The 22,196-nt window shown below is 37.8% G+C and overlaps 1 protein-coding gene across 3 annotated transcripts in view; it reads left to right on the top strand.

The window, feature by feature from the left end:
- NAV3 (neuron navigator 3) overlaps window positions 1–22,196 on the top strand; it is a 556,838-nt gene that overhangs the window by 518,342 nt on the left and 16,300 nt on the right. For all 3 annotated transcript variants that reach the window (XM_036018646.1, XM_028532259.2, XM_036018644.1), the window contains 7 exons: window positions 222–375; window positions 1,535–1,709; window positions 6,802–6,899; window positions 9,122–9,217; window positions 9,491–9,659; window positions 11,121–11,356; window positions 21,690–21,844. In XM_036018646.1, coding sequence (XP_035874539.1) covers window positions 222–375; window positions 1,535–1,709; window positions 6,802–6,899; window positions 9,122–9,217; window positions 9,491–9,659; window positions 11,121–11,356; window positions 21,690–21,844 — 1,083 coding nt within the window. The remainder of the gene's footprint in view (window positions 1–221; window positions 376–1,534; window positions 1,710–6,801; window positions 6,900–9,121; window positions 9,218–9,490; window positions 9,660–11,120; window positions 11,357–21,689; window positions 21,845–22,196) is intronic.

Here is a 22,196-nt window from a genome sequence, read left to right as displayed (position 1 = left end):
GAAAAAGATGAAAGGAAAAGATAGTTACTGTTTCCAGTTTCGAAGCTGTGAATGTATTACTGTTGGTAAAACTCTCTTCTTTTCTCTAGATTTTTGCCAGCAGCAAATAATTTCTGTACCTGCTGGATAAGATTACACTTCAGCCTTTAAAAGAAGCATTACTTTTCCTAATCCTCTGGCTTCCCCCAACCACTGATGTTGTGTTTGTTCCCTTTTTTTAGGATCTGCGAATGCACCGAGGCTGAGGCAGAGATAATTCTGCAGCTGAAGAGTGAGCTCAGAGAAAAGGAATTAAAATTAACAGATATCCGGCTGGAGGCCCTGAGCTCAGCTCATCACCTGGACCAGATCAGGGAAGCCATGAACCGCATGCAGGTCAGTGCTGACGCACCTTCCAGGAGCAGCCTGGAGAGATGAACACACTGCTCGTTTTCTTCTCTTAGTTATTACAAAAACAAATCTCCCCATCAACCGTCTTTGGAAATGTGCTTTGTTTATCCGGTCTTGGCAACTTGTTTCCTAACACCGAACATGGAAGTCCCAGGTGTCGGCAGTGGGAGTGCACGCTGGCCAGTCTTTCCCGAAGGCCATTACCCTTGTGATTGCATTTACGCCACAGCTGTGTGTAGAGAGGCGGCTACATCCTTGCTTCTTCACTCTTCCACGGCTTACCTTTATGTTGAATTTTCGTTGTTAGTGTTTTGAAAGCTGACTTTCAAGTACCTTTTCCTATTTTCTATTGAAAAACAAAAGTAATGAGAATACTACAGAAACATAACTCAAACCTTCCCAATATGAAAGTAAAGTGATGTCGAATGCCATCTGTAAAAGTAAAGCTTTTGTGTTTTTTTGGAAGCATCTGAAGGCTAAATTCAGAACCAGTCTGTGCTCAGACTTAAGTTCTCATTTTATTATTGTAAATCAGTAATCGTTTGGCACCACAGATGACTGAAGTAAGAAAAGCTCATTGCTGAGCAGATTCATCTGCCACTGTGTATACTCATCAAAAGGTTTTTGTTGTATTAAAGAGCTTAGTGCCCCATTTCGAAGGAACAAAAAATTTTCAGATGTTAGCTATGATTCTGAAGTAATTTGAAATCATTTTATTTGCATTGTTCTGCTCTGAGTTTCAACTGTCTATGAATTCGGAATATTAAAATTGTCACTATTTGCTATGAGATTTCAACAATACTTTTAAAATGAGAAATGTTCTGAAGCCTACAATGATAATATTCTTAATTCAAATGAGACCTGGAAAACTCCTCAAATATATGATGTATCCAAGAAATAATTATTAAAATTCTAATGGTTAGTGTGTCTGTATTTGTGAATACATGCATATATGAATGAAAGAAACAGAAAAGATTACTTTTCCTTCTTTGGGAGAAAATCTGTTTTTATAATTTCTATTTGTTTATTTTACATATCACCACATGCTTTATTTAGTAACAAACTAACTGTGGTAAAAAAAAATGATACCATTTTATCAGTCAAACCTGTTCAATTTATCTCATGTTTTCCATCTTCACAAAAGAATGAAATTGAAATACTGAAGGCTGAGAATGACCGGTTGAAGGCAGAGACGGGTAACACAGCGAAGCCCGCTCGGCCGCCCTCGGAGTCCGCAAGCAGCACCTCCTCCTCATCCTCACGGCAGTCACTGGGGCTTTCTCTGAACAACCTGAACATCGCAGAGTCTGTTACCTCAGGTGATTGTGTGCACACCCCTGCCTGAATCAAAGCATGCATCTGGCTTAACGGGGTGTGGGAGGGTTGGGGGGTGCAGGTACTGGAACTTGGAGAACATTGCCCACCACTACTCCCACTCATACCCTCTTAAAATGTAAACACTCTAATTCTCAGAAATAGTCCCATTTTTCTTTTATAAATTTATTCTATGTCATTATCATTTTTAAAGCACATTCCCTGGAAGACTTAGAGATGGGGTTTTCATTATCCTTTTTTGAGAAGTATTTTCTCCATGATTGCAATAGGATAAAAAAATCTGATGATCACTGGTGCTCATGAATATAATACTAATAGCTCCATGCAATTTTGTAGTGTTTTAAGTGTCCAGAGCCCATGGACAAGTGTATCGGGCCCTATCCCAAACTCTGACTAAATGATCCTGCGTGATCTTGCTGAGAGAGAGCACACTGATGCTAATCACTTAGTCTGTAGATGTATTCAATTTTCAACAAACAAACAAAAAGAACACACTGGATTCTGTTATTGTATTCAGTGGTACTAATGATGGAACAAGGGTACAGTTTTATTCAATTGCAAATAGAATCATGTGACATAATGGTGTCAATATCTGATGAACGAGTCAATTAAAAGTATAACTGCTTCTAGCACATTAAGCTATTTTATGCACATAAGCTTTAGTGTAGGAAGGTTGTGTGTGTCTGTGGTAATTGCAAAGCACAGCCACCAGATGACGCTTGACAATCAATAATATACATGTTCCTGGGTAGCTTTGGACTCCATTATAGAACTGAGAAACTTAGTTCCTCAGTTCTGTAATGAGTTGCCCGAAATTACACAAAAATATAGAAGATGATGATGAAAATAAAGAAGAGAACCAGAGACACAGCATGCTAATAATATAGATGACATTTTTAGTCAACCACATCTCTTGCTTCTAAAATGTCAGATTTTTTAAAATTCTATTAGATCTGTTCTTCATAATGTAAAATGAATGATCTAAATGTGTACTTGCTTCCTTTTTGTGAAAAGCAAGTAGGAACTCCCTGAAAATCAGGAAAACAGTGTTTATAACATTTGGTGGGGGCTGGGGAGGGGAAATTAACCCTGAGAATGAGCATCATGCAAAACAAATACTAGAAGCCAAGACAAAAACAGAGAGAAGTCATAATGAATGAACTCACAAATCGGTAGGTAAAACAAATCTATGGAACTATGGTAAGAACTTGAATGTATGAATAGTCTTTAAGGTTTATCAACACTCTTCAAAAGATGCTTAAAAAGAAAGAACAAAAACTTCAAATATGTAGAGTCAGAGAATCCTGAGAAATATCTCATGTGTTGACTTGGTGGGGAGCCTGACAGAGAAGTGAAGCAGAACCCACACTGAACGGCCCTCAGTGCCTGTCGGTGACCCAGGGCTCAGCTCCCAGGAAGGGACAGGGATGGCCCCCTAGAGACAGCTGGATGGCAGGACTGCACTGCCTGCCTCACGGTTTTGTTTTATCCCGGGGAAATAATGGTATGGCTGAGAAAGGCAAGGTTAGTATTGAAGGCAGTTTAGAAAGAACAGTCATGTAAAAATGCAATGAAAATGCATGTCTAGGAAAGACTAGAACCCATAAAGATTAAGTATGAAATTAAAGAAATCACATTTACAATTTTCTGTTCTTTGATATTGCTTTCCCCCTTGCTTAGTCAGTTCAGAATTGGAAATCAAAAGGCATTCATGCTGGGGCATGCTAACAGAAGAGCTTTCTAAGGTTCATGATTAATTATTTTACAAAAGAAAGAAGTAGGCTGGAGAGAGGATAGTTGACAAGTGTCCGGTCCTGAAACATAACTGCAGATTTCATACATCCAGTGAAGGCATACATTTGGAAAGGTTTTGTTGGGTTTTGGGGTTTTTGGGGGGGGTCAAAATTTTATTTTAACCAGAATGAGAGATCTATTTGTTCTTCCCTCCAAATGTTTAGAGAACCATAACTAAATTTCCATAACAAACCACAGAGGACCCTTAACTCACACTTGCTGTTTTTTGTTTTTCCTTGAGTTATTTCTTCGGTGGTCAGCCTGTCATATACTGGGAACAAGGAAGACCCAGAGTGGGTCACCATGTGCTCCTCCCTCTGTCAATGGAACTGGTTAGAATAAGCAACTGGAGAAAAGGAATAATAGAACAGCTAAATTTCTTCAACACCAGGATAAAGTGCATTCGAAGTATCATCTCTTCCAGTGGTCCCAAACCTTTTTGGCACCAGGGGCCCATTTCGTGGAAGATGGGGGTGGAGGGGGCTCGTGGGAATGAGGATAGGCAAGAGGCAGAGCTCAGGCAGGCAATACTTTGAGCAAAGCTTTGCTGCACACTTGCATGACGCTCACCTCCTGTTTTGTGCCCCAATTCCTAACAGGCCCTGGACTGGTACTGGTCTGTGGCCCGGGGCTGCTGGGGACCTTTGTCAGACCCCTGTTTATGCTCTCAGCAACTTGATGAAACAGATGCTATTTGAGCCCCATTTTACAGATAAGGAAATCAAGACTTAGGAAAGTGATTATAATAATTTGTTGAAGATCGTGCCACTAGTAAATGGCAGAACTAATATTTGAACCCAAGTCTAGATGAATCCAGCACCTGAACTTTTAACTGCTATATTCATTTTGCTTTAAGTAGGCACACACATGAAAGCCAAAGACAGTCAGTCACTTATTTGTTCGTAAATATTTACCATACTGCCGTCAGGAGGCATTTCATATTTTAAGCATAGGTTTTAAGAGTAATCATGACATAAAATGAGGAACACCTTCTAAGGCAAACTTGAGTGGACAAGTGGATCACAAATAAGGTTAAACCCCTTACGATGGACTACTAGGACATACATCATCTAGCCCTTACTCACTTCAACATCATTTCATACACTCCCCACTCTTCCCTTAGTCTCCACACTGTTGCCTTCCCAAACATCTGTCTGTTCCTTGAACACACCTAACTCTTTCATCACGATTTTTGCACTTGTTTGTGTTGACTGGACATGTTTTTCTAAGTCTTCACTTGTAGAGATAGCACTTCTCAGCCTCCTTGTCTTATCTTCAAACACATCCTCCTCCAGGAAGCCCTCCAAGATAACCTATCTGTCTAGAGCAGACTCTCTTCACTTACTCTATTTCACTGCCTCATGCCCTTTACTTCTTGCACTTAACACATTATACAATTATCTTGTTGACAATGTATACTACAACCTGGCTGGCGTAGCTCAGTGGATTGAGCGCGGGCTGCAAACCAAAGTGTCACAGGTTCAATTCCCAGTCAGGACACATGCCTGGGTTACAGGCCATGACCCCCAGCAACTGTACATTAATGTTTCTCTCTCTTTCTCCCTCCCTTCCCTCTCTAAAAATAAATAAATAAAATCTAAAAAAAAAAAAGAAAATGTATACTACAAAACAGTAGAAAATTCACTTTCCTTCTCACCTTGGTATTTATTTCCAATCCCTAGCACAGTTTCTGATATATTTTATGTGTAATAAATACTTTTGAGTATTTATCAACATTTACCAATAGCTTTAGAAAAGTACTAAAAAGTTAATTTGGTCGTGAACTATTAGAAATTGAGGTGTGAACAGCTACCAGTAAGCCGCTATTAACTTCTGAGGAGCAGGAGAATGAAGATGTGTAAGGAAGTGTTTCACTGTTTAGTCGGATAGGCAGAAAGGTGAGAGACTGTGAGGATGCAAATTTGGTAAAATAATTAAACTCCAGTAAGGGAGATAGTCTTTGATAATTAAGAATTTTCTAGCAAAAATCTTCATATTTCTCAAATTCTAAATGTCGTTTTACCCCTTCCTTTGCAAAATCATATATTCCTACTTATTAAGATAATGACACCATTCCATTTTTAGGAGCCATTTGATGACATTGTTGTTTCTTCGATGGTACAGTCACAGCCCTTGTTTCTCTACAGTCACAGTCAGAGCAGCTCAGTCTTCTCGTCACCAGGCGCATGTGCCTTCAGCTCGTACCTGAGTTGCCTTTGCCCACAGAACTCAATCTTCATATTAAATACAGCTCTGTAGAAATATCACTGTCAAAGGAAAACATTTATTTTTGGTAGTTTGCCTTAATAATTCTCAAATTGGACATTAATCTCATATAATATATTTTGAAAATTATCTTTAATCACATTTAAAGACTGGTGCTTTAAAGGTTAGCTAGCTTTATCATGATTCTGTAACTCTTAGCTGACTATTAGAAATCCTATTCTAGCTTTGAAACTATAAGCGTAAAGAGTACAGGAGAATAATAATTAATATACTTCTGGGAGAAAGTATTTATATGCCATGGTTGAAACTCAATAACACTGTAGTAATTATAAATATAAGGAAAGCAATGATATACCTGGATACCTGCCACATGCTTGAAAATAATTTCGGTTGACAGTCAATTCCAGAACCTTTACATTAATAAATTACATGGGTGTTGAGCTTGGATATTTTAGATTGGATTGAAAAATCAGATTGCTTTTCAGTTTGTCACAGTTATAATGGTAGCTGAATATTACTCAGGCATTACTCAGATTGGTGTGTAACAGAAAAGGATCTCTTCAACTGAAGACAATGAATGGCCCAACACTTGGGTGAAGATCTTTGGGAGCAGAAATAAAATCTTAGATTGAAAACTGTAACCCACAGCTGGCAAACTCCAGGCCCACAGGCTGAATCCAGCCTCCACCTTGTTTTATCGGGTCAGCACCTTGTTTCTACCCGGCGGTGTCGCTGAGCTCCTTGCCGCTAGTTAAGGAGTCCTTACATTTATACAGTCCTGAAATTACATTCGGCCTTTTGAAGGCAACTTCGAGGCTGATGTGGCCCCGGTGAAATGAGTTTGACACCCCTGCTGTAACCCATCTGCAGCAATTCATCTTCCTGAAGGCTGATGATTTTTAAACCAATCAGGCTAGAATGGGAAGCAGAAAGGCTACATATTCCCATTGAAAGTTATAAAACTAACTCTGAGAGAGAAAACCATGACAATGGACAAATCTGAGCTCATGTGACTCTACTCTATGTGTGTTTGTGTGTGTTTTTTTAATTTGGTAGATATTTTGCTAGATGATGCTGGTGATGCAAGTGGACATAAAGATGGACGCAGTGTGAAAATTAGAGTCTCCATCAGCAAGGGCTATGGTCGAGCAAAGGTATTTCTTTACTCTTAAGTTCTTTATTACTAAAGGCTGTGTATGACCATGAATCAAATGTATTTTATATTTGAATATTTGTCCTGATAAACGTATTATCAGCAGTGTTTCTTGGTTTTACTTTAAAATATTATAGAAGAATAAAAGTTAGGGGCTAGACGAAATGGCATCGTCAGTAGGTGGAACTGTCTCAGTGGGTCACGTTCACTCACTGTATACAGTGTTGATTGTCAGCCACCCTCACTTTCAGAACTGAAGAAAAACACATTGCCTTCTTGGACAAAACATCTTGTCTGAAATATTCTTCAGGTTTTACTTGTAGAATACAGGTGATGTTCATGATGTTCAGTAATATGTTTCTACAGCTGTCGATTTGGTCTTTGCACAAAGAAGAGACTATAAACTACATAAATAAATATTCTAGACACTGGAGAGACATCGTACTGAACTCAGGATGATAAATTCTGCCGATGCATTTGTGTGCATCATTTTTAAACAGTGTCTTAGCTGAATAGCCAAGTATTTTGATTTTTCTGGAATCAAATGTCACCTTCAAATCAACAATGTCATGCTGACTCTAGCCCTCTCTTAAAACTAAAAATAGCGCTTCCAGCTGAATTTGTCGTTGAGTGGCCAAGAATACAAATTTATAAGAATCTAAATTCTTTCAAATAGGAAAACAAAAGATACTTCAGAATTTTAAAATAATTGAAATATTTAAGTTTGAAAAAAGTGGGATGACACTTACGAAGTTTTACACTGTGCAAGGTTTCCAAGAATTCCCAGGCCATAAACCCTCTGCTGTAGCTGCAGATTTGTCCCTGACTTCCTGAAGTGGGTCTTCATGGGAGCCTATTGTCGCAATGAAGCTTAAACTGTCTCTGATTTAAAAGCAGCTGCTTATAAAGCATTGTATGGGTTTCCATTTTGACTGGGTTACAGTAACACTGGAAAACAAGTTGTCTTTCTTTTTTTGTTTTTCAAAATAATTTTGAAAGAATTACTCTAAAAGACAGAGTCTTTGAACATTGAAAATGGTTGTCTTGGTCTTCTTGGCCGCCGTAACAAAATATCACAGATTTGGTGGCTTCAACAACAGAAATGTATTCCCTCGCAGTGCTGCAGTCCAAAACCAAAGTGCCAGCTACTCTGGTTGCCGGCTTGGACTCTCTCCTCCATCCAGTTGCTGGCCTCCTCCTTCCCACCACGTCCTCAAAGAGCCTTTCCTCAACGTGTGTGCCTGAGGAGAGAGCCCTCTCTTCCCCTACCCCTGAGCCCGCCAATCCCATCATGAAAGGCCCACTTCAATGCCCTTGTCTAAATCCTAAAGTTTCTCTTTCTGAATATCATCACATTGGGGGTTGAGGCTTAAACATTCATTGTTTTGGGGGGGACACCAACATTTACTCTATAACAGTAGTAAAAAAAAATCACAATAGATTTACTGTGAATTTCTCCACTTTTTAATGGTAAACATATTGGCTTCTTAACAGGTTATATCTAAATAATGGTGATAATCCCACAAAAAAAGATAAATTTGAGTCCATTATTTGTATTGGAAAGGGATCCTTTGCTTGCTAAAATGAGTCCTGGACATGCCCTGGCAAGTCCTTTTAAATCGGGAATCTTCTGGTGAACTCATGATGGGTCCTGTTTTGTAAGAATGTGAATGCCATACTACCATGGATGATTTATTTTTAAAGCTGGATTAGATTTTAGAGATAATCTAAGTTAACGAATGAAAAAAGACTTAACAGAGATAAAGATCACAGAAATAGTAAGATGAAGTTCTAGGACTCATATGATATAGTTCTATTCCATCTCTATCACCATTTCCTTCCTACCAAGCTGCTTCTCTTCAGGAATGCACCCACTGCATTAAAACGGAAGACTATTCTCTCCTGGCCCTTACCCTTCTACTGAACAGGTCATGAATCAGTTTTCCTTGACCATACCATTTCATCTAATCTCCTTCTTTCTTGTTTTGTTGCTATTGCTGTTTCTTTCTTTGGTTGGTTGGTTGGTTGGTTGGTTGGTTAGTTTGTTGGGGTGTATTTTCTTTTATATAATCCACCGTGTGTATCTGTTACTATAAAACCCATAGGCTTAATAAATATTTTAGTCTTAATCATCACTACATTAATACATTTTAGTAGAAAATGTAGTAATGAGACAAGACACACAGTTGGGTTTTTACCTTGTTGTATTTTGTTCTTATTTAGGATCAGAAGTCTCAGGCATATTTGATAGGATCCATTGGTGTTAGTGGGAAAACCAAGTGGGATGTCTTAGATGGTGTAATTAGACGTCTCTTTAAGGTAAGTTGAGCAACATATCCTGATATTAATTTTCAAATGTGTTTCATTTTGCATACTTCTCTTAGCTTTAATAGCATAGACACAGTTGCTTTTACTCTCCTTCATTTCAAATATCAAGGAAAGCTTTCTGCCTTTCTGCTGTTCAATAGTAATAGTTCTAATATTACCCATTTCTAAAATTCTTGACAGCTCCTTCATATTCCCAAGAATTTTGTATTTTTGTAGATGAGCTGAGCCTGGTTTTGATGTTCCTTTTTTGTGTGTACCATTTAGGAGTATGTGTTCCGCATTGACACGTCCTCCAGCCTCGGTCTGAGCTCCGACTGCATCGCTAGCTACTGCGTTGGGGACGCGGTTAGATCCCACAGCCTAGAAGTGCCTGAGCTGCTGCCTTGTGGCTACCTTGTTGGAGACAATAACATCATCACTGTGAATCTGAAAGGTAAAAATAAAACTGAAAAGAAAAGCACACTGCATTTTTTAACCAATAGTTCTTTTTTGGCAGTTTTCATATTGTCATATTTGAAAATGATGACAACTACTTGGATAGTTTTGGTATGAAATAAGCCATATTTATATGTTAAACATAGAAGTCCTACTTAAAACACTAAAATCCAAATAAATGAAATTCTTTGGATTTGCAGATATGAAACTTGGAATGTAATTTTGAAAATTCTCCAGGACTTACAAAAAAGGAATGTGATTTAGGGAATTTGAAGTTTCTAGGTTTCTTCCATTACCATTTTTCATGTAGGGAGGATCTAAAAAACTTATTGTGTATTCTAAAGTAATATATTCATCACTGTAGCTTTGATTTTAAAATATGTATACCTAATAAATATCCACTGGGATAGAGAATGGAAATTCAGAATCAAGAGGGAGAAATTCTGTTTTCTTTGTTTTGGATGATATGATTAATTATAGGCAAGTAGAAGATCTAAATTATACTTGTCTCATTAATTCCTTGTTCATACATGTTATAGAATCAGAACCCATTTGTATAAACTATGAATTAATACAGGAATGTGTCAATATTTGATTTTATGATTGAGGTAATCAACTAGGTAAAAGAAGATGCTGTTTCCTTCTTAATTCCTTGCCAAATACCACAATTTGTGTTCTTCAGAAGCTCAGGTGGGTCATACAGCCAGGACGTGTAGTGAGAGCTAAATGGAAATATGGAGAAGAAACCAGAGGAAAAAGGGAAGAATACACACACACACACACGTATTTTATGTTAATTTTTTACATTTATCCTTTCTAACTTTGTTGTTGACACTGTTACAGATGTACTCATTTTCCCTCTGTGCCCACCCCCACCCAAACCCCACCCCCCTCCCTCAGGCCACACCACGCTGTTGTCTGTGTCCCTGGATCACACACCTGTGTGTTCTTTGGCTCATTCCTTCACGTCTTTCCTGTCTCCCAACCCCCTCCCCTCTGACAGCTGCCAGTCTGTTTCATCTACTCATGCCTCTGTTTCTGTTTTGTTCGTCAGTTAATTTTGTTCATTAGATTCCACATGTGAGTAAGAGCATATGGGTAACAAAACTACCACCTTCAAAGGGAATAAGATTTTATAACAACGCTTCCATTTCTCTTTGCAAACTTATGAGGGAAACATGAAGCAGACAGGGGAAGGAAGCCTGAACAAAAGGAAATGGCTTGTTTTCCTTTGGATGTTTACTGGGTCTTACTACTAAGGTTTCTGTCTTAAAATGTCAATAAATTCAATAAAAAGGAAAAAAAGCATATGTTTGTAGGATAGAATTATCAAAGAAAGTATTTTGCAAGAACAGCACTCCTAGGAATAACAAAGCTTTTTTGTCAGTTGACACTCTATTGTAAGTTCTAGCTTGTGGAGAACAGTAAGGCAAGCTGTTCCCTTTGTTTCTTTCTTCAGGGGTAGAAGAAAACAGTTTGGACAGCTTTGTTTTTGATACGCTGATTCCTAAACCAATTACCCAGAGGTACTTTAACTTGTTGATGGAGCATCACAGAATTATACTCTCGGGACCCAGTGGTACTGGAAAGACCTATTTAGCAAACAAACTCGCTGAATATGTAATAACAAAGTCTGGAAGGAAAAAAACAGAGGATGCAATTGCCACTTTTAATGTGGACCACAAGTCAAGTAAGGTATGTCACAGATTCCTGTGAGAACTGCTGCTATTTATCCGTAGCATCTTAAGCAATTAAACATTAAGATTGTGCAAAACTTTACCATATTGTACATGGAAACGTATCCATCTTTTTGACTTAAGCTGGTATCTGGTAGATGACTAAACCCTGCTTCACGAGTTTGAACAAGACTGCTATTCAATACCATTAAGTTATCACAAGCACTGGGAATATACAGAGTAAAACAACAGAGTCCTTATTTTCTGATCTCTCTTAGGAAGTATTAGAGCAGAAAGAGATCCATGCAAAGTGCTATAGATGCAAGAGGGGGGAAATAGCAATTCTTGGAGGAATAATACCTTTATAAAAAGTCAATACTTGATCTAAGTCTTAATAAGTAAGGAAGAATTAGCTGAAATTGGTAGTAATGGAGACTTAGGTATAGTTAGAATATTTCAGGCAGAAACTGGAAGCAGCAATTACTTACATCATATTTCTATAGGATTTCTGCTTAGGAACCTTGGGAAATTGAACAGTATTCCCTTTTAGCATCAACTAAAATCTCATGTATTGTGATAGTCAGCTTTTAAATAGGTATGAGAGGCTGTAAAAACCAATAAGTACTTTCATGTATTATGAGCAAAATAAAAAATCCTAAAAAGGAAATAGTTTATGCCTAAAACTAGACTCTGCCTATAATTATTCATTACATTCTCAATTAATTCAAACTAAGTTTTTTCTCAGGGAACTGCACTCAATGTGAGCATGATTGTGGGTCATGTTATTTTTCCAAGACCACCTGGTGAGGTGATCTAAACTGACCCAATCTCTCAGAAACCTCAGGCCTGCAAATTTTCAGAAATAAACATGACCCCCAAAGCATCCAAAACCCAATGGATTTGTGAAATAAACCATACATGTAGCTTAGTGAACAAAAGATCCTTAATTGTATGGTCAACTATGTGCTAAAAAACTGGACAACCTAGAAGACATGGAAACATTCTTAGAAACATACAACTCACCAAGAATGAATCAGGAAGAGTTATAAAATCTGTGTAGATCAACTACTTGTAAGAAGATTAAATTAGTAATCAAAAATCTCCAAATGAAGAAAAGCATGCTGCTGGGAGTTACCCAGCAGCATGCCTAGGACCATATTTCTTTACTGGTAAGTTATATAAAACACTTCAAGATGCATTAGCAACGATCCTTCTCAGACTCTTTTAAAAGTCAAAAAGGAGGGAGGAACACTTCCAAACTCATTTTATGAGCCCAACATTATCCTGACACTAAAGCCAGAAACTGGCACTACTAGAAAAGAAAACAAACTAAATTTGGCAGCACATTAACCAGATCCCTTACAGGAGTAAGTAGAGTTTATTTATCCCTGGGATGCGAGAACAGTTCAACATGTGAAAATCAATCATGTGGGACAACATACAGAATGAAACAAAAAAAACGTATGATCATTTTAATAGAAGCAGAAAAGGCATTGACAAAATTCAACATGATGAAACTTTTAATGTGCCAGGCATCTAAGGAGCATACCTCAACAAAATGAAGGCCACAGCTAACATCATACCCAGTGGTGAAAGGTGGGTTTTTCCTCTAAAAGCAGAAACAAGACAAGGGTGTCCACCCACACCATGGCTATTCAACACAGTACTGGATGTGGTAGCTAGAGAAATCAGGCAAGAAAAAGAGATAAAATATATCAGTATTGAAAAGGAAAAAGTAAACAGAGAGAATCCTAAAGACTCCACCAAAAAACTCTAATCAATGCATGTAGTAAATTTGCAGGATACAAAACTAACATACAAAAAAACTGTAGCACTGCTGTACACAAACAATGAATTTTTCTAAAAAAGAAATAAAAACATCAATCCCATTTCTAACAGCATCAAAAACAATAAAGTATTCTATGCTGAAATCAATACAAAGCAATATTTAAAGTAAACTAATTGAAAAATTTTTAAAGAAATTAAAAAGAATATTGCCATTTGAAGAACAAAGATACAAAGGAAGAATGCCACATGAAGACAGGGGCCATGTGAAGACTGGAGTTACCCAGCAGCATGCCAAGGAATGCTGAAGATTCCTGGCAAAACACTAAGAAGTTTTGTTCAGAAGCTAGGAAGAAGCCAAGAAAGACTTTCACAGGTTTCAGAGGGAGCAAAGTCCTGCCAATACTCTGATCTTGGACTTCTAGTTTCCAGAACTATAAACCAATAAATTTCTGTTATTTTAGGCCAAAACAAACAAACAAACAAACAAAATACCTAGAGATAAATTCAAATAAGAAGGTGAAAAATTTCTATTCTGAAAACTACAAGACAAGGAAATCAAAGAAGATACAAATAAGTGTTCATGGACTAGAAGAATTAATATTGTCAAAATGTCAATTTTGGTAATCCCTATCAACGGACAAATGTAATTGAACAACAATAAAATAATTTCAAAAAAGATTCCAATGGCATTTTTTTACCGAAATAGAAAAATAACATGTGTAAGAGAGCAGCATGAGTAACAAGTACAGTGCGCGTGCTGCCCATGGTTGTTGATGGCAGCCCTTGCCTCCCAGTGAAGTTTTTGGAATACATGCAGACCCATCCAGACACTCTACCCCCCTGCACACAGCCCTTTGTTCAATTGTCTTATATGCATTTTTCAAGAAAAACAATGATGGCATAAGCATAATGGGATCTCTTAAACTTACGTAAATATACTACATGTATTCCAAATATTTCCTTGGAACTCAGCACTATTCAAATTGTGGTTGAACGGCCCAAACTCATTACAACTAAGAAAGACATGAAACCTGAGGCAAAATATTTGACTCCTCTTTTCTTTTTGTTGGAGTACAGTTGTCTCCATTCCACCCCCCTCCGCCGCTACCAGTCCCCACCTCCCTCCCTCAGTCCTACCCCCTTTGGCTTTCTCCATGTGCCTTCATACATGTTCCTTGACTTTAAGTTGTAGGAAGAGCACAATTGTTTTTTTTTTGGCTTCAGCCAACATTGTTTAATGCCAACTGTGAATTCTGGGTCTCCTCAGATCCTTATTTAAAAGCCTTTTAACAGATTTTTTTTTCTTTTCAGCCACAATGATAAAAGAATTGATATTTCTTAGTTCTCAGTGTGACTTTTGGTATTCCCTGAATGTTGATGTGATAGAACTCTTTAAAAGTTACTTTCTTTATGAGAAAACAAGTGGTTAGAAAATAGAAAAATACATTTATTATAGGAAACCAAGACATTTTGATAAAGTTGGGTATCACTTAAAATCAAGTTTTAAATCAGATTGATTTGAACTTCATTAAGATGTAGTTTTATTATACTAAAACAATAGATTAATTTATATTAATTATAAAATTTGCCTTATACCCAAATCTACTTTTTTATGTAAATTCTTTTAATTTCAGTTTAAAAAATGTTTAGTGCTTGGAGCTGTTCTTCTCACTATTATATGTGTCCTGTAATACTTTTTGATCGAATATTTACAACACTTATTTTTTACTATTTCATTATAGAATAGTTTATGTCATTATTTGGTCAGTTTAATTTTTGTATTATTTCAAAATAATGAAAAAGAAAGCATTGCCAAGAGTGTTTGAATACAACTAATGATGCCGGGAAGTGGTAATAGGAAAAAGAAAAGCATGGACAAATCATGTGGCATTCAGCACCAAGGAAGCTCAAAATACAGCTGACAAATCTTTATTCTTTCTTTGTGTTTGTAAGACATGAAGGTGCTGTCAGTAAGGCTGGACATAGAATTGTTGCCAGAGAATTTGGACAATTCTTGCCAAATTGTGAGAGAATCTATACTGGTGTTTTATTTTTTGTTTTGGTTTGTTTTTGTGGGAGTGGTAATTGTAGTCAGTAAGAATAGTGACAAAGGAATAGAGATGACAAAGTGACATTGTGTGAGAGATAGCTGCTAACAGGATAGATTTATTGAGTAAAGTATAAATAAGGCATAAAATAATAAATCCTTCCCTTGAAAAATGGAGCTTTGTGACTGATGTGTGCTTCATACTATGCCATAGCTAGCATGGCAGAGACAAAGCCAGAAAGCACTTACTGACTCAAAAACACCGGACGGTAAACCATCAAAAGAAAAAATCTTTTCATGCTTTTGGTACGTCTGCATTTTACATTCTGTCCCTCTTCCCACTCTTCAAGCCCGCCTTCAAGCTGCCAGCTGGAATATTTTGATTGAGAGCTGTACACAAAAACAATTATACTTGGTGACATTTGATATAGCGGGCCCAGAAGACTGGAGATGGATTTAGTAAAGAACGTGTGGCTGTCTGAAGCCACTTGGAAAGTTAGGTGGGGAAAGATCAGAAGACTGGCCTTGGCAGATTCATTTTCACTGTGCTGAGACCAAAACCAGAGAAAGCAGTGATCAAGTCTTTATATAACTGCTGATTTCTGGGTATATTTTCAAAGTATGGGATTCATCGCATTATCAATGTCCATCTGGTAGATGTACCTTTTTCATACTGTCTGCTTTGCTCTTGGACATGAGACATTTAATAAGGCATCAATACTTCAATCTAAGATTTTGCCCCAATTAAGCTAAGATTTTGCCCCAAAAGTCTGAAAAACTCTTAAGTTATATGACAAAATTATTTGTGTAGGCTGATTTCTGCTAGCAGCTGATCCATAGCTTTTATCAGACTCCCAGGGGTATCTACTAATCTACTACCCTTGTCAAAATGAGAGAGAACCATAATAAAAACAAATGGCCCCACTTTTCCCAAAATCACCCGGTGATTTCTTAATTACCTAACTCAATGCTCTTTGCTACCGCTGCTGCTTCTCCTTCTTCCCCCCTTCCCCGCCTCATCTGTTTAGATATAGCAAATTACTATAGTTCACCTCTCCTTTCTAGAAATTCCTCTGATTGTCATTCTTTCTTTGTTTCCTTCCTACTGTATAGAAGACTCCTTCTTACTCTCTTTCACTGACTGCTCTTCCTTCACCTACCAGTAAAAATATTCCCACACATGGAGCCCTGGCTGGCATAGCTCAGTGAGTGGATTGAGCACAGGCTACGAACCAAAGTGTCGCAGGTTCAATTCCCAGCTAGGGCACATGCCTGGGTTGCAGGCCACGGCCCCCAGCAACGGCACATTGATGTTTCTCTCTCTATCTTTCTCCCTCCCTTCCCTCTCTAAAAATAAATAAAATCTTTAATATAAAAAAATATTCCCACACATCCTGCTCTCTCCCACATCTGCTCTCACCTGGATGACTCCCTTGGTTTCAACATGTGTTGGCTCCACTTTGAGCCATCCTCTCTCTCCCAAATAGCAGGCCTTCCTATTAGCTTACAAAATGTTTATATTAGCATACATGCACTATACATATTTATAAATGCCAATCTCAACTCTGAAAAAATATCATACATTCACCTTTCCTCCCTCCATCTTCACTGGGACCACCCTTCCACCCAAATTAACACTCTATCACTGGGATTACTATAATTGCTTGTCCCACAACTTATGTCTCATTCCCCTTTTCTCTCTTTCTAGTCTTCATCCTTTCACCTCATGAAAAATAGGGTATCTTTTCATAATTAAAATCTAACCATATTAAAATTCTGCATTTTCCCTATTGCTTTCTGCACTAGATCAAATATCTTCCCACACTTCTATCTGTATTGAGTCCCATAGTGGGTTTTGGCTTCAACAAATTCAGTGTTCTTTTGACTTTGAAATTATGATTTTGACTACATTACTCAGATTCCCATTACATTCATTGCCTTGTCCTTGCCAATAGGAGAATTCTAGTAACCTTAGTAACCATAGTTGCCCACTTTTCTGTCCAGTTTATTAACCACTATTCACATGCACAATACTTATATAACTAGTTCTTTTGTATATGGGTATCATTTTTTGTGTGTTTCTGCTTTTGATTGTTCTCCCTCTATTTGGAAAGCTTGTCCATTTTTAAGCCTCAAAACATTACCCAATTTAAAAGTGAAATGTTCATAGCAAGTAATACTGCCATCAGGAAGTCTCTCCCAGCAGCTGCATGCAATCCTTATATGCTCTGAACAAACTCTTTGGTTTACACTTTTTAAAAAATATTGTATTGATTATGCTATATCAGTTGTCCCATTTTTCCCCCTTCACTGCCCTCTACCCTGCACACCCTCTCCAACCCACATTCCCCCCCTTTAGTTCATGTCCATGTGTCATACTTATAAGTTCTTTGGCTTCTACTTTTCCCATACTATTCTTGCCCTCCCCCTGTTTATTTTCTACCTACCATTTATGCTACTTATTCTCTGTACCTTTTCCCCCTCTCTCCTCCTCACACTCCCCTGTTGCTAACCCTCCATGATCTCCATTTCTGTGGTTCTGTTCCTGTTCTAGTTGTTTGCTTAGTTTGCTTTTGTTTTTGTTTTAGGTGTGGTTGTTAATTGTGAGTTTTCTGTCATTTTACTGTACACGTTTTTTATCTTCTTTTTCTTAGATAAGTCTCTTTAACATTTCCTGTAATAAGGACTTGCTAGTGATTAACTCCTTTAACCTGACCTTATCTGAGAAGCACTTTATCTGCCCTTCCATTCTAAATGAAAGCTTTGCTGGATAGAGCAATCTTGGATGTAAGTCCTTGCCTTTCATGACTTAGAATACTCCTTTCCAGCCCCTTCTTGCCTGTAAGTTCTCTTTAGAGAAATCAGCTGACAGTCTTATAGGCACTCCTTTGCAGGTAACTCTCTCCTTTTGTCTTGTTGCTTGTAAGATTCTCTCCTCATCTTTAATCTTGGCTAATGTAATTATGATGTGCCTCTGTGTGTTCCTCCTTGAGTCCAACTTCTTTGGGACTCTCTGAGCTTCCTGGGCTTCCTGAAAGTCTATTTCCTTTGCCAATTGGGGGAGTTCTCCTTTATTATTGGTTCAAATAACTTTTCCACTTCTTGCTCTTCCTCTTCTCCTTCCAGTACCCTATAATTCAGTTTTGGAACATTTCAAGATGTCCTGGAGGTTCCTAAGTCTCTCCTCATTTTTTTTGAATTCTTGTTTCTTCATTCTCTTCTATTTTGTTGTTTCTTTCTTCCTTCTAGTCCACTCCATTCATGTGAGTCCCAGTTTCTTTCCCATCACTATTGGTTCCCTATACATTTTCCTTTATTTTACTTAGCGTAGCCTTCATTTTTTCATCTCATTTGTGACCAAAATCAACCAATTCTGTAAGCATCCTGATTACCAGTGTTTTGAACTGTGCATCTGATAGGCTGGCAATCTCTTTATCGCTTAGTTGTATTTTTTTATGGAGCTTTTATCTGTTCTTTCATTTAGGCCATTTTTTTTTTGTCTTGAGGCACCTGTTACATAGTGAGGGACAGAGCATTAGGTGTTCACCAGGGCAGGGCAACCCAGTTGCTGGGTTGTGACTCTGTATGTGGGGGAGGGGTCTAAGAGGAAACAGCAGTGCTTGCTCCACTCTCTGCTGGATTTCAGTCACTTCTCCCACTACCCACAAGCAAACTGGGCCCTTCTGGGGCTGATTCCTAGGTGTGTGATTTGTGAACATTCTAGAACCTTGTGGATCTCTCCAATGAACTCTCCTGTGAGTCTGGGCATCTCTCCCAGCACCTCAACCCCCACAGGTGTTTTCGATAGGTGTTTTGAGGGCTTTATTTCCCTGTGCTGGGACCCTGGGTTGCTTGGTTTGTCTGGTTCCCCAGTTTCGCCTGGTTTATCTGTGTGAAAAATTGGGACTGCCTGGTGTGCCAGCTGCCTTACGCACCACTACCCACTCCACAGTCCACTGCCTGGCTGGGTCCACCAGCCGCTGCCTTGCACGTCCAGGTTCTGCCAGCCACTGCTTTGCCATAAGCCCACTCTGCCCAGGCTGCCCGACTCCTCCCCTCCTACCGGTCTGGATGAATGTATCTTCTTTAGCTCCTTGGTTGTTGAACTTCCATACAGTTCAATTTTCTGTCAGTACTGATTGTTATTTGTTTTTAAATTATTCTTGTCCTTCTTTTGGTTGTGTAAGGAGGCACAGTGTGTCTAACTATGCCTCCATCTTGGCCAGAAGTCCTGGTTTACACTTTTCTAAAGCTATGTATTACTTTTTACTATGAATTGTAGTTATATACATATACACAAGCCTACCCTACTTTTCTGGGCAATATGATCCTTGAGTGCTTTTCCATTTATAATTAATCGTCATATCCTTTACATGTATGTTTCCTTTAATAAATAAATTGTTTTTCATTATTTTAAAAAATCAGTAGTTTACAGTTGCTTCTAAAGTCCTCTGACTGAATTCAAAGTCGTTTCTATTTTCTCTTTCAGGTGGCCACTTCCACCATGCATCATTTCTGTTGCAAAAACAGAACAGTTATTTCCCCACACACATCATGTACACATGCCTGCCAGCTTTCACTCTTTAATCTCTAAACTTTGATAGTTTTCCCCACTTTACCCTGTTGTTCTCTGAACTGCAAGCCTGGGTTAGATGCCCCTATTAAGTTTCCCTACAGTGTTTTGTGCATTTCACTTATCACACTGCATCATGATTTACTTGTTGACCTGCCTTTCTGTTTATCAACTCTAAGTTCGTGGAATACAGAAACATTCTCTGAATCCTTGGTGCCAGAGTACTTGGTACAGAGCAAGTACTTGCTAAATGTGTGTTGAAGGGATAAGCAACTTCATACTTATCATTTGGAATTCTACTCATTATTCAAGATCTATCTAAAATTCTACCCCTCTGTGAAGTGCATCAGGACCACTCAGAGTTAATCCTTCTCCCTCCTATGAGCACCTCTCTTCTTTAACCTCTCATGGAATGTTTCATGGAATGTTTCATGCTGCATTTGTAAGTTCACTAGTTAACTTGTGCCTACCACCCTCCCAAGCTCTGGCATTAGCTACTCCAGAAAGCTTTCCTTGACACCCACCAACTAGGCAAAATCTCCTTCCCTGACCTCTTATACCTCCTAATACACTGACATCAAATGATTTATCATATTTAAATTCCCTAATGTGACAACTCTTAAAGTCTATGCAAGAAGACAGTCCGATTACTTTTTTAACTCCTATATCCAGCACAGTACTTGACTCAGTTCATAATAAATGTTAAACTTACATGAACTTATTTGCACAATGTGTCATTATTTTTGTACACCCTCAGGTTTGAACATAGTGGATAAACAATGAATATTTTATGAATAAGTGAGTAACTCAATATACCTAGATCATTGATATAAATAAAATAAATGAAATTCTGCAGACTGTTCACCAGTTTATCTGTAAACATCTTTTTCTGTAATCTCTGATTTAGTCACTATTTATTCTATGTGACTGGCTCAGAGCAAGATAGTGTATTAGTTCTTTAATAAGTTTTATATTTGAACTTCAATATAGTACTAAATACCACAAAACTCTGGTTACTGTCATTTATCCCTTTCTACTTCTAGTTTTAAAAGTGGAACTGCAGATGGAGTTGCATGTAGGGTGAGCAGTTCACATATTTACCTGGCTGCCAAAAATAGGGATTGTGGAATTGTTTTTAACCCTGAGCAAAACTTGCAAATTGAAAATGTCATTGTAAATATGCAAATATTATGGAAATGTTCTTACTGATTAAGATATTTCTAGGAAGCATAATTATGTTCTTGGCCTGCACATCTGTGAGAGCAATCAGTGAACTTGTTATCCTACTTACATTAAAAGCTATTAGAAAAGAATAATGCTTGTAAAAGAACCAAGAAGCTCAAGAAATGCTAAATGCTAATGTCCACTGACCCAGTAAAATGTAACAAATTTTGTGTTTATTTAAAATTATAGTATCTGTGTACAGATTATAAATAAATAAATAAATAAATAAATAAATAAATAAATGCCACATGTTTATCTGAGTCTCGGGGTAGCACTTTCAGATGCACCCCAATGAAATGAGTTGGAATTCAAATTCTTTTGGAGTTTAAAATATACATGGGCATTTAGGGGTGCCCTTCTGGATTAATGGCTATACTTGTAACCATAAGGTTTGCTAACATCCATTTAGATCATTGAAATTTCAAAAACAAGGAAGAAGTCTCAATATCATTTATCATAAGAACTCACTTCTGGAACTCTTGTTGCTTTTCATTAGGGGAGAAGACAGCTGAGGAATACGCCTTGGTGTTCTTGGTTGTCCGTTTGTTGTGGGTGCTCTGTACTGGCTGCGTAGATAAGGTTTTATGTCAATAGGATAACCTATGAGTTGGAATCAAAGAGACTGGATGAAAGACAATGTCTGCTACTCTTGAAATATGCATTTCTTGCCAATGATATAAACATATCATGGATGTGTTTGTGTTTTTTACTTTTGTAAAGGAATTGCAACAGTATCTAGCTAGCCTGGCTGAACAGTGCAGTGCTGACAATAATGGTGCCGAGCTCCCAGTTGTAATAATTCTCGATAATCTTCATCATGTGGGCTCTTTGAGTGATATCTTCAACGGTTTCCTCAACTGTAAATACAACAAATGGTATGCTTACAAGATATTTTGAATGATGAAACGTAAAAAAAAACATTGTGATCAAATGTTCTTTCTTATGCCTTTATAACTTTTAAGCCTTGTAATAGATGTCATTGATTTGAGAAGCCTTCGTTAATATTACACATTATTTCCAAAGAATGTTTGTACTTCTTAGAAAATCTAGTCATTCATTCAGCAACTCTGTCCCAGGCATGTTTATGGAAACGTGATTTACCAGATGATGTTAGCTCCAATGGATCTGCGGTTAGATCCAATAGATCTGGAAGACCATTATCAATGACAGAATGTTTGAATCAGGGAAATTAAGAACTAGAGTGAGGCTTTAAAGTTCTAATTTCAT

This window comes from Phyllostomus discolor, chromosome 2 (genome assembly GCF_004126475.2).
Source record: "Phyllostomus discolor isolate MPI-MPIP mPhyDis1 chromosome 2, mPhyDis1.pri.v3, whole genome shotgun sequence".
Lineage (NCBI taxonomy): Eukaryota > Metazoa > Chordata > Mammalia > Chiroptera > Phyllostomidae > Phyllostomus > Phyllostomus discolor.
Note: the sequence above shows the minus strand (reverse complement) of the source record. Positions and strands in the feature narration are given on the sequence as shown.